At 44.0% G+C, this 13,308-nt stretch overlaps 1 protein-coding gene across 1 annotated transcript in view; it reads left to right on the top strand.

Moving 5' to 3' along the window:
* The window catches only part of CACNA1S (calcium voltage-gated channel subunit alpha1 S), an 89,248-nt gene that overhangs the window by 61,836 nt on the left and 14,104 nt on the right, over window positions 1-13,308 (top strand). The window contains exons 24-29 of the mRNA XM_027843415.1: window positions 31-114; window positions 6,881-6,937; window positions 7,614-7,742; window positions 8,284-8,349; window positions 10,121-10,212; window positions 11,037-11,196. Of these exons, the coding sequence (XP_027699216.1) occupies window positions 31-114; window positions 6,881-6,937; window positions 7,614-7,742; window positions 8,284-8,349; window positions 10,121-10,212; window positions 11,037-11,196 (588 nt within the window). The remainder of the gene's footprint in view (window positions 1-30; window positions 115-6,880; window positions 6,938-7,613; window positions 7,743-8,283; window positions 8,350-10,120; window positions 10,213-11,036; window positions 11,197-13,308) is intronic.

A 13,308-nucleotide genomic window follows, 5' to 3' on the forward strand; every position in this document is an offset into this window, starting at 1 on the left:
TTCACTCCTCCCTCTCCTTCTCTTTCTCAGGGCTACTTTGGGGACCCCTGGAATGTGTTTGACTTCCTGATTGTCATCGGCAGCATCATCGACGTCATCCTTAGTGAGATCGATGTGAGTTTCAGGAGATAGTAGGTACCCAAAAGGAGGGTAAGGTTTCCAGATGTGTAAATTCATTCATTGATTCAGCAGATATTTAGTAGGCAACTACTATGTCAAGGATGCTGTCTTGTTAAGCACAATGAAGATTTTTTTTTATAAAAAATAGGAAAGACAAGTTCCCTCCTCAAGGACTTTACAATCCTGTGGGGGAGATAAGACGTGTTCTCAAATAAATATGGCTTAAAACTGGTCTAAGATTTTTGGGACACCCTGTATAATACAAGGTAGGATGTGACAAATCCCAAAAGAATATTACAGAAGCAAAAACTAAATTCTGGGTAATTAAAATATCCAAGAAGTTTCACTTTAAACAAAATGCTCCTCCCTCCCTTCATTACAGAAGTAGAGGGCTCTGGAAGCAGAATACTGCATACGCAGTCAGACTTGCTTAAATGTGTTGTGTTTGCTGAACTGCTTTTCTTCCTTTTATTAATTCTTTGTTAAAAAGGATATATTTTCCCAATCCTCAGATATTAATAGGAACATGTACCTAGGGCTGGAAAGGAACTCAGAGGCTATCTAATGTAACCTCCTCATTTTACAGTTGAGGAAACTGAAACCTGAGGAGATTAAATGTTTCACCCAAGATATACAAGTAATCAGTGTCAGAGATGAGATTTGAACCCACACCCCATGACTCTAAGGGCTATTGTTCTTTTCACTATACCAGGCTTTTTTTCCCTTTTAAAAGGGCTCTTCGAAAGGTTAAGAACAACTGAGGAATAGAGGTTGAATCATCAAATTCCCTCAGTTTATATTTAAGAAGGGCTTGGGGCGGACCACACTCACTTCTCTGTGATAAGGAAAGTGAAGTCTGAAAAGTTTATGATCTAATAAGGCAGATGTGAGGAGGGAGGGCGTTCCCAGCACTGGGGACTGGCAAGGCAAAGGCATAGGGGAGATAGAGTACCCTGTGAGGAATAGACAAGACCAGTTTGACTGTGGAGTGCAGGAAGGGGTGTGGCATATAAAGAAGCCGGAAAGTAGGTTGGGGACAGGTTGTGAAGGTGATTAAAAGGCAAATAGGGCATTTTATGTTTTATCTTAGAGGTAATAGGAAACCATGAGAGCAGGGATGGGGAACCTGCAGCCTGGAGGCCACATGTGGCCCTCTAGGTCAAGTTCAGCCCTTTGACTGAATCCAAACTTCACAGAACAAATCCCTGTAATAAAAGGATTTGTTCTGTAAAACTTGGACTCAGTCAAAAGGCTGCACCCTGGGACCTAGAAGGCCACATGTAGTCTCAAGGCTGCAGGTCCCCCATCCCTGCACTAGAGTTTTCTAAGTAGGGGAGTGACATGACCAGATCTGGGCTTGAGGAAAATCACTTTGGCAGCCCGTGTGGAAGACAAATTAGAGTAGGGAGGGGGAAAAGAAATTTCAATAGGGATGGAAACAAATTTCCACAGTTTATGATTAAACGGATAATAAGGAAGTAGAAGCAGTCAATGGGGTGGGGGAGGACCTTTGGCCTCGAGGCCACATATGGCCCTCTAGGTCCTCAAGTGCAGCTCTTTGACTGAATCCATACTAGGCCACATGTGGCCTCAAGGCCTCAGGTTCCCCACCCCTGGAAGATGTTTGTAGTGAGAAGAAGGAGATAGGATGCCATTTAGGGATGGAAGCAGGCTTGAGGGAACATTTTTCAGAAGTGGGGAAGCCTGAGCCTGTCAGTAGACACAGGAAAGAACCAGAGCAAGAAACTGGGATGCAGGAGAGAAAAGGGGTAACTTATTGCAATTCAGAGGCAGCTAAGGGGCACAGTGGACAGAGCACTGGGCCTGGAGTCAAGAAGACAAGTTCAAATCTGACCTCAGACACTTACTAGCTCTGTGACTTATGGGCAGGGGGCCTCAGTCTCCTTAACTGTAAAATGGAGGTCATAATAGCACCTACTTTCCAGAGTTGTTGTGAGGATCAAATGAGATAATATTTGTTTAAAAAAAAAAGTGCTTAGCACAGTGCCTGGCACATGGTAGCTGCGATATAAATGATTCCTTCCTTCAAGGAAGTCCCAGTGAAAAGAGAACAGCTTATGAGGAAAACTCCTTTGCAGAGGTTGAGCTCCACAGATGTAAAGCATTACTTATGATGTCAGGTTTTTTTCAATGTGTGGATCCATTTTGCTGGGTTTTTTTCCCCTCATTTTTTATTTATTTATGTATTTTTTTTTTTGGCTAGGCAATGGGGTTAAGTGACTTGCCCAGAGTCACACAGCTAGTGAATGTTATATATCTGAGGCTGGATTTGAACTCAGGTCCTCCTGACTCCAGGGCTGGTACTTTATCCACTGTGCCACCTAGCTGTCCCTTTTTCCCTCTTTAAAAAAAATTATTTATTATGAAGGATGGCTTGAGAAATGGGAAAGAATAGAGATACAGAAGAAAACATATATACATAAACAAATAATATAATTATGTAAAATCATATAAAACAAATGTATATAAAACAATATATAGAAACAAATAATAATCCATTTTTCCTCTTGATATATTTTATTTTGTTAAATATTTCCCAATTACATGTAAAAAGTTTTTAACAAAAAAAATTTTTTAATTAAAAAAATTAAAAAGTAAATAAAAAAATTAAAAAGTAAAATAAAAATAAAAAATAAAATTAAAAAAGGGGCAGCTAAGTGGCACAGTGGATAGAGCACCGCCACTGAAGTCAGGAGGACCTGAGTTCAAATACGACCTCAGACCAAACACTTGACACTTACTAGCTGTGTGACCCTGGGCAAGTCACTTAACCCCAATTGCCTAAAAAAAACAAAAACAAAAAACAAAAAAAAAGTTAACATTCATTTTTTTAAATTTTGAGTTCCTAATTCTTTCCCTCCCATCCCTTAAGAAGGCAAGTATGATATTGAATAATCATCTGTTTTTTAAAAGAGTATAAGACTGGAGAGTTGGCCTTTGAAAGGAAGAAAGACACTTCCTCTGAGTTGGGAGATAAGGTGAAAACTGGACAAAGTTACAGGGAAATTTTAAAATGGAGATGTGATAACAGAGAGGTTTTTGTGGCATAGAAAAGGGAAGCTGAGGGACCTCATGTTAGATAACGTTGTTGTCTGTGAAACAGGAGGTCAAGTCTTCTGCCAAGAGCAAGGAAGTCAGGAGTAGATTTAGAAGAGCAAGGACAGCAAGATAGATTGGGCTGAAACTGCCAAGAAAATATAGCCAATTAGAGTTGAAGAAATAGATTGTCGAGAACCCAGCTGAGGACAGCAAGGATGCATTTTTAATGGACCCAATAGTTTCATAACAACCACTAGCAACGCATTTCAGTCTAAGAGAGGAATCAAAGAAAGCCAATTCTGGTGGTGATATAGGCATAACAGGTCAAAGGAATTCTAAGGAGCTAGTGAGAATATCATTGAAGTGACTGACCAAGGCAGGCTGTTAAGTGAATCCTGAAGAGGATTAATGAACCAAGAGGACAGGAAATAATTAGGGAACTAGAGGTGACATGGGAGTGAAAATCAACTTGGGTAGGGAAGGAAGAGTAGATGTGGTCAAAGTAACAATGAGGCTGAACAGGAGAGGGTTCCCCTCGGGGTAGGGTTGGGAGTATTCCTGGTGAGATTGTAACAGAGCAGACCTAGTTTGGCCTAGAAGTCAGGGAAGAGACCTGTGGGCTTTAAAAATTCATAGGGATTCCCTCTGAGTTTGTCTCTGCCCAATTGAAAATTGTTTTAACTGCCTGACTCCATGGCATAGGGATCTTGACCACTGAGGTTGGGAAGCCCATTACTGCAGCCAGTTGAGAACAGAGCTACATTTAGGCTAGGGCAACCAGTGCTTTTCCACAGGGTGCTGAAATCCGTAGGGTGCTAACAGGACTTACCCACTTCCTTCCCTCAGGGGAGTTCCTCCTTGACCTAGCCCCGGTCACTACACCTTCCCCCAACCCTCCTAGCTTCAGTCTCCAAACATCCTGAGGTCTCCATCGTTGGCCCCGCGTGACCGAAATGAGGGTGGAATTCATGCTGCTTGCCTTGGGCACAAAAATTGTTAGTTATGACTCTGTGTGAGAGAAAGTATATGAGATGAGAAGTCCTGCCACAGGCTGGCCTTGGGCCATGGAGGTAACTAGGAACAAGGTCAGACAGGTGAGACACTGATGGGTGGTGGGAGACAGGGTAGGGCCTTCTAGGGTCTCGGCTGCAGAGTTCTATTCATCAGGCCCGTACTGGGGCTCCAGTCCAACTGAGCATGTGTAGAACAGACACTGACAGACAGAGCTGCATATGGAATCCCCCAAGGAGCGGGGATGTTGGAGGAGATAACAGGGTTTGGATTTGGGCAGGAAGTGTACAGGATGTAAGGATCGCAGATTGAGGCTTTTTTGTATCTTCTCTAGAGAGCAGTGGGACTTTTTTTTTTTTTTTTTTTTTTTTTTTTTTTTTTTTTNNNNACATGGGATTTATATAGACAGCTTCTGGGGGAAATAGAATTCCAGAATAATCCCCTAGCTTGACTGTTCACAGGCCTCCTGGAGAGCAGCAGGGTCTGAATAAAATCTCAAAGTGCCTCTTGGTTTCCCAACAACTACAGTCATTCCTTGATTGTTTTTTAATCATTAAAGAAGAACACTGGCTTAGATATTCTGAAAGTTATATATTTCGTTTTTGAAAGATGGCTTTTTTTTTTTTAGCAACAGCGGATTTCTCCTCCTAACAATGTTTACTTAGGCTGGTGTGAAAATTCATTTTAATTCCTTGGCACAAGCCAGCTGTGTCTGGAGGGAGGCAACCTAGTCATGTACTGTGTGGCAGAAGGGAACCAAATTGGTCTGGAGTAATAATAGAGAACATTTACATAGCAATTTAAGGTTTTCATATAGATATTATCTCACTTTATCCTCACAATAATCCTGGGAAGTGGGTCCTGTTATCCCCATTTTATAGATGAGGAAACTGAGGCCAACAGAAATTGACAGGGCCAGGGTCATACGGCTAATTAGTGTCTGAGGCCATATTTGAACTCAGGTCTTCCTGACTCCAAGTCCAGCACTCTGTCCACTGCACCAGTAATCAGAATTGCAACAATAATAATGCCTCAATACTTCCAATGGTCTGTGATTTCAGCTGATCTCAATCCCCTTCTTGAGTCGTGGCCAAAAGACTTCTCCAATGGCTGCTGACCTTTCGGTGATGAGCCTCACCAAATTCAGTCAGGCTGGTCCCGTACTCAAAGCCTTTCAGCTTGGTAGAACCCTCTGGGGCTTACACTGACATATAAGCTCTCTGACAGTACGGTTTTTTCCATGTACTACAATTGTATGTCCAGAACACAGTACACACAGTGCATGGCGTATAGTGGGTGTTCAATGAATGCTTATTGGTTGACAGCTTATGAAAATTCAGGATCACCTTTGTGCCAGGGAGGGTAGGACTCGGGCAGAGGAAGAATGATGATAAAATAATGAAGAGTCCCATGCCCTTTGGTCCAGGCAGTCTTCCCCTGCCTTGGACGGCTGCTTATACAGAATAACAACTTTCATTTGTATAATATTGGATGCACAGTTTACATAGGATACAGCTTTCATAGACAAATATTAACGTCTTAAGGGAAAATGTTGTCTTTCCTATTTATCCTTGTTTGTTGGGGGGCCTAGCATAGGGCCTCACCCATAGTGGGTATAGAGACAGGAACTGGACCTATGATTTCCTTCTTTGAGGGAACTCCCAGATAGGGAAATTCCCTCTACCATTGCAAGTGGGCACCTTCTCTGGAACTATTCGAGGTTAAGTGATTTGCCTATGGTCATAGAGCCAGAATGTATCAGAGACAGGACTCAAATCTAGGTCTTCCAAACTCCCAGGTCATTTCTCCGCCTTGCTGCCTCTCACCTGCGCATAATAGGTGCTTCTATTCTCTCATTTTTATCAGATAATCTGTAAAATGAATAATCTATGCCCATGTAACTGAGCCTTGATTCTGTTGGCTTCTCTGGAGCCCATGTCCCTGTATGCAAAATGCTTTTCACCAAACGCATCCCAAGTTGCCCACGCCTCCACCTCCCAAGGGTCAGCTGGAGTAGGAGCTGTTGAACCCTCGTTCCCTCTCCCTTTCTTCACTTTATCTCCCAATCCCTAGGCAGGTTGGGTCATAGAGATTTGGCTGTGCTCTCCCCACCTGCTCTTGACGCAAAGAAATAGTATCCGTTAAAACCTTGGTCTTTGACAAGATTTCTGCCGTTGAAGTACTATGATGCGAGGAAGCTACGTATTACCCTGACTGAAGAAAGCTATATGAGATCCAGGTCCAGATGCAAATCCTTCTGAAACATCTGGATTTTTCTGGATCCATCTTCAAATGAAAAAGCAGGCTCCCTCTGAAGTGCCCATATCAAGAGTATTACATGTGCTAAATCATTCTCATAGTGGATGAAGAATTCAAATTGAATATAAACAGATCATGAGGAAAGTAGAAGGATCCAACTCTTCTGCTACCTGGTTCCTATGGATTGCTCACGTCCTTCCCTAAGCTCAGCCACTTCTCTCTCCTCAACACTTTCCTCTTTGCCATTTAGAAACAGATTGGAAACGATCTGCTGCTACTGATTTAGAACCCAAACTGAGTTGGTTGTACCCTGTCTTTGTCTCCCTCTTACCCCCTTGCAAGCCCTGGGTCTTTCCCTCATCTCTCCTTCCTCCCTGCTATGTTCCTTCTCTCTGATTTTCTCCTTTCCCCTCATTTCTTCTCTCCACAGACTTTCCTGGCTTCCAGTGGGGGACTGTACTGCCTGGGAGGAGGCTGTGCCAACACTGTAATTCCTGACTGCATGAGCCTGCCCCTGGCCCTGCATGGCAGCTTCTTCCCTGTCCCTCCCCCTCCTGCTCTTCTTGGGTGTTACTGAGTGCAGTGGATGGGGGTGGGTCCTGGAACCCAAGAGGCAGCCTGGCAAGGGAACATGGCTCCTTGGAGGTGGTGGTGGTGGTGGTGGTGGTGGTGGTCATCATGGTGGTAAAAACGTGCCTGGCTTTTTCTCAGTGAAATTTTGAGACCTTAACACAATAACCCTCACTGGAGAAGCTCTTCCCACCCACTACCCCCTCCCCCCAATTTTTATAGATAGGGAAACTGAGACACAGGTAGTTTTGTCTTGGCACATGCAGTGAGTCAGTAGCCAAACTAGGAGTAGAATCCAGAACTCCTGACTCTCAGGCTGTTGTTTTTTTTTTATTTCCACAAGTGCATTCCATAGAGTCAGAGCATTGGAACAGGAGAAGCAGAGAAAAGACATTTCCTCCCAGAGGCCATGGAAGTTTGAATACTGACACTGGCTGAGGGATGTGGGTTCACCTTAGAGGTAGGGAAGCAGTCCCCATCAAGTAGAGCTAGATCAGCCTTGCTGCAAGGGAGCTGCTCCAAGGGCCTCAGCCCAGAAGCCAAGGAGAAAGCCTCCTTCCTTAGACTAATGTCTGGGGCTGCTGCCCTGGCAGGACCCCGATGAGAGTGCCCGCATATCCAGCGCCTTTTTCCGCCTGTTCCGAGTCATGAGGCTGATAAAGCTACTGAGCCGGGGTGAGGGTGTCCGAACGCTTCTCTGGACCTTCATCAAGTCTTTCCAGGTGAGTATCTCTCAGCTCCACCTAATTTGCTCCTCGGCGCCTTCTGGGGTTTTATAGTTAGGGGTGGGTAAGAGACCCCTATCACCTGGTTCCTGGGGACATGACAGCTCATCACAGCCAAATGAAAGTCACCAACTTTCTGTCCCCCAAAATGGGGGACCCGTGGACATCAGGAAGTGGGAAACCCGTAAGCCCCTTAGAGGGGAGAGGAAGGAAGAGGCATTAGGTCAATATAGCATAGTGGGTATGCTGGTCTTAGAGTCAAAATGTCCTGGTTCAAACCCTGACACTGATACATCCTAGTTGGGTAATGATGAGCACATCATCCAACCCCTCAGTGCCCCTGGGCAACTATGTTATTCCAGAGGGGTTACCAACCTTTATCAGCGGAGCAAATTTCCACAGTGGGAGTTTAGAACACAGATGACACTAAGTCTGGAGCAAAAAGGAGAAGGGCTATGGGAGAGAGCTTCTCTCCTGGGGGGACCCCCATTCTGGGACACAACACTGCTCTCCTAACTCTTCCAGTTTTGTCCCCTAGGCTTTGCCATACGTGGCCCTGCTGATCGTCATGCTCTTTTTCATCTATGCGGTCATCGGAATGCAGGTGAGGAACCGGCTCAGGTGGGAGCCCAGGGAATAACCAGGAGACTGGGGGCCCTACTCATAGAGTGAGGCCCCAACACTGTCATGAGAAGAGAAGAGGGAGAGGAGCAAAGATTGCTCTGCCAATATTCTAGAGTAGGGCAGCTAGACCGAGGCAGGGAGTGGGAGTAGATGCTGGAGACTGGAAAGCTCAGGAGGGTATTACCAAGGTGGGTCTTGTCCTCTATGCCTCCTGCATACAAAACATGCTCAGGCTCTTGACTCAAACATCATTCCTTACAGTTGTACTATTTGGGGTGCTTTTTTTTAACCAGACCTGTGATTAAATGGTTATTGAGGGGGTGTCCTGAAGAGGAAATACCTTCTATACCAATGCAGATTCACACTTTCTCTGCAATTTATAGCCTTAGAGAGTGGCCTGGGGCACTGAGAGGTGATGACTTGCTCAGGGTCACATAGACAGGATGTGGTTTTTGTTTGTTTGTTTGTTTTGGTTGGTTTGGTTTGGGGTTTTTGGGGGGTTTTTTTTAGGCAATTGGGGTTAAGTGACTTGCCCAGGCTCACACAGCTAGTAAGAGTCAAGTGTTTGGTGTGAGGCCGGATTTGAACTTAGGTCCTCCTGACTTCAGGGCCAGTGCTCTATCCAATGCACCACCCAGCTGCCCCAACAGGATGTGTTTGAAGTAAGGTTTGAACCTGGATCTTCTTGGCTCTCTGTCCACTATGCATACTGCTCAATGTTATGTAGCATGAGAATGGCCCACTCCTCATCCTTGCTCCTTCTCTCCCTGCCTCCTCCTCTTCCTCCTCACCAACTCCTACCATTAGAGGCCGGCCTTGCCCAGCCGGAACAAGTAGGGACCTCTACTGAGGTTCACCCAGCTTCAGGCCCAACAACGACTCTGAAAGGAGGAGGGAGGAGGCCAGAAGCCATCCTTACAAGTTTACCAGATCCCAAGAGAGAACCAGGAGAAATCCTGAAAGATAGATAGATACAAGTTGGATGCCAGAATATCCTTTAAGGAGACCCTTGAACTCCCAAGGGGTGCAAACCACACACACACACACACACACACACACACCAGCCCATACCCTGAAACGCTCCCAGTTTACACGAAATGCTGCCTCTGAGGTCTCTATGAGGAAAAGTATCATTTTTAGAAAGGCATTACCCTTCAAGGAGCACTTTTGCCTCAACTTTATTACATCAAGACCCCTAGTTTCAAATCCCACCTCTGAAACATACTGACCAGGTAAGGCTGGTCAAGTCACTTAACCTCTTACTGCTCTGGAAAGCTCTCAAAGCCTATATACATTATGCGAATTCCCACTGCATATTTGCATTAGACTAGAATCAATTATCACATTTTATAAGTTCAAATAGTGCAAATTTGAATGCAAAAGACCATATCAGGGATACTTTCGCACTAATCAGGACCTGGCTATAAACTTCAGAAGTGGTGCCTACCTGCATTGCTCCATCTGGATATTTCTTACACCAGTCACAGGTCCAGCCTCCATCCATCCAGTTCTTTAAAGCCTCATCTTATGACCTGTTAAGAGGAAGATGTCCATCCAGTTTAGAGTAATAAAAACAGTTTCTTTGGGGGTTTTGAGTTCCTAGGGCCTAAAAGTATAGAAAGTGAGAAGAATGGAAAAGTGGGGAGAAGGTAATGAAGGTGAGGAGCTTGGGTGGTGAGAACAGGAAATAAGGTTAATTGGGAGATCTTTGCATACTGAACCTGGGAACCATAGCCCTCTTTGCCCTGCAGATGTTTGGGAAAATTGCCATGGTGGATGGGACCCAAATCAATCGGAATAATAATTTCCAGACGTTCCCACAAGCCGTGCTCCTGCTCTTCAGGTAGGAGTTGTGAGAATTTTAACTAGGATTTTTTCACCAAAAACAGTAGAATGGGGTTGGGGTGGTTGGGGTGTTCTGGGGAGGGGAGGGGATTGGCTGTACCACACAATACTACAAATTGGCAGAAGACTTTAAGATAAGGCGTGGATAGTGGTTATAAAGAGGTAGTGAGTCTTCTGAGGGAAGAAAACACCCCCCCATCCTGGGGGTGCTGGCATCCTGGGGCAAAGCATTATTTGCCTGGACTAGTTATACTTTGGAGAGTCTCATTCCTGATTACCGCATCAAGGGCGACCTCAATAAGGAAAATGCTTCCTTTGCTCCCCAGTCTGCTCCCATTTAAGCACATGGACTATTCCTCCATAACACCACCATATCCCTTATTGAGGCTAGAATCTAGCTAACCCAGCCTGGAACTCCTGGGGGCAAAGACTTTACACTTCCATTTACTAAAACCTGCCTTATCATGACTCCATACAAGCCACTCTCCCACAGCACTTCTAAGTTTTCCCCAAGGTGACTTTAGTCCTGAAAGCTCGACTTGGTTTGACATTTAGGAGTCTTCACAATTTGAGGTCATACAACCTGGTAGCATCCCCATGAAAAGTGAAAATATTGGGAATCAAAGGGCAAAGGATATATCAAAACATGACAGGAGAGAGACAGTGATAAGTTCTAGTTACACAGTAATGGAAAGGCAAAGTCAGGAATGGGATCCTGGCATCCTGGCATCCTGGCATCCTGGCATCCTGGTGTCCTGGAATCCTGGCAAAGCCCATTTATTCCAGGTTTGGAAAAGCTAACAGAAGCCCATCTCATCCTAGGTGTGCGACAGGAGAGGCATGGCAGGAAATCTTGCTGGCCTGCAGCTACGGAAAACTCTGTGACCCCAAGTCTGATGCCAATGTTGGGGAGGAGTACACCTGCGGCACAGGCTTTGCCTATTTCTACTTCATCAGCTTCTACATGCTCTGTGCCTTCCTGGTAAGTCATCCATTTAGGCATCATAGTGACCAGGAATGGGGATGAAAACAAGAACCAAAGATATGGATTTGCCTTTTGGACTTTTCTTTCTTTTTAAACTTTCTCCTTCTTTTTTGCTATTTTTAATTAAATTTTACTTTCTAAATTAATAAGCATTTCTATTCCCTTCCTCCCACTTCCCTCCCCTCCATAAAGAAAAGAAAAACAAAACTTGTAACAAATATACATGGTCAAGCAAAACAAATTCCTACATTGGCCATGTCCATAAATGGACGTCTCATTCTGTACCTTGAGTTTACCATCTCTCTGTCAGGAAGTGGCTAGCACATTCATCAGTGGTCCTCTGGAATCATGGGTGGTCACTGCCTCAAACAGTTCCTAAGCCTGAATTTTTTCATCTCAGTCTCTGTTTAATCCGGGTCCCTCCACAAACTCACTAGGAAAAGAAAGACAATCATCTTTCCTTACTCTAACTCATCTCCTCACAGGTAACTTTGGAGCTTCTGTTAGATATCTGTTATTTTTTCCTTTATATAAATCAAAATTTTCCTGACTATTTTATATATGTGTGCATATGTTTGTGTGTGTACAAAATATATAAAAAATATTTCACACCCATAGGCCCCTACTTCTGCAAGGAAGGGAGGGAGATATGTTTTCTCATGTCTTCTCTAAGTTTGGTTATTATAATTAAACAGCATTAATTTGGGAGGGGGGTTGTTCCTCCCATCTATTTTGTTGTAGTCTATATTTGTTGTACATACACACACTCACACACACACACACACACACACACACATTTTCCCGGTTCTGCTTATTTCATTCTATTTCAATTCATATAAGTCTCTTCATGCTTGCCTGAATTCTTCATCACTTCTTATGGTCCCATGATATTCTATTATCTTCATACACGACATTTTGTTTTGCCATCCCCCAATTTACGGGCGTCTACTTCATTAGCACAAAAAGTGCTGACATGAATTTTGGTGTTTATGAGATGATATCCTTTTTAAAAGACTGGCCTAGGGCAGCTAGGTGGTGCAGTGGATAGAGTTTTCCCCTTGGAATCAGGAGGACCTGAGTTCAAATCCTACCTCAGGTACTTGACACTTACTAGCTCTGTGACCCTGGGCAAGTCACTTAACCCTAATTGCTTTACCAAAAAAAACAAAAACAAAAAAAAAAAAACAAAAAAAGGCTGGCCTGCAGGACATTGTACACAGTAATAGCAGTACTATAAGGATGATCAACTGTGAAAAACTTGGCTACTCTGATCAATACAATGATCCAAGACAATTCCAAAGGACCCATGATAAAAAGTGCTATCCACCTCCAGAGAGAGAACTGATGACCTCTGAGTGCAGAGTGAAGCATATTTTTTTGCTTTCTTTATTTTTCTTGTTTTTTTTCACAACATGGTTAATATAGAAATATGTTTTGCATGTTTTCACACATATAATGGGTATCATATTGTTTGCTTTCTCAGTGGGTGGGGGAGGGGCTGGAGTGAGGGAGAGAATTTGGAACTCAAATTTTTTTTTAAAATGAATGTTTTTTAAAAAGCCAAATATAGGGATAAAATAAACAAAAGATTATTCTAGTGATAACCACTTCAGAAATGCCATCTACCCAGTTGCCTCTGTCAGGTTTTCATTCCCTAGTTAGGAACAAAAGGGCAGGAAGACTTGGGTTCAAATCCTGTCTCTGACACTATAGTTATGTGACCATGGGTAAATCACTTAGTCACTCTGCCCTTTAGCTTCCTCATCTATAAAATGGACATAATAATATCTACAGTAAGTCAGGCATAGTAGTACCTGCCTGTAGTCCCTATTACAAGGGAGCCTGGGAGTTCAGAGAGGCTATAGAGCTAAACTGATTGGGTGTCCACACTGTCTGGCACCAATATGGTAGGCAGCCTAAGGGGAGTGGAGAGGGGAGAATCTAATCTAGTTTGAAAACAGAGTGGGTCAAAGCCCCCAGGCCAGTCAGCAGTGGGATCGGGTCCATGAGTGGCCTCTGCCCTTCCAGCCTGGGTGAGATAGGGAAACAAGAAGGAAGGAAGGAAGGAAGGAAGGAAGGAAGAAAGAAAGAAAGAAAGAAAGAAAGAAA

Source organism: Vombatus ursinus, unplaced genomic scaffold (assembly GCF_900497805.2).
Source record: "Vombatus ursinus unplaced genomic scaffold, bare-nosed wombat genome assembly UNPS02014909.1, whole genome shotgun sequence".
Lineage (NCBI taxonomy): Eukaryota > Metazoa > Chordata > Mammalia > Diprotodontia > Vombatidae > Vombatus > Vombatus ursinus.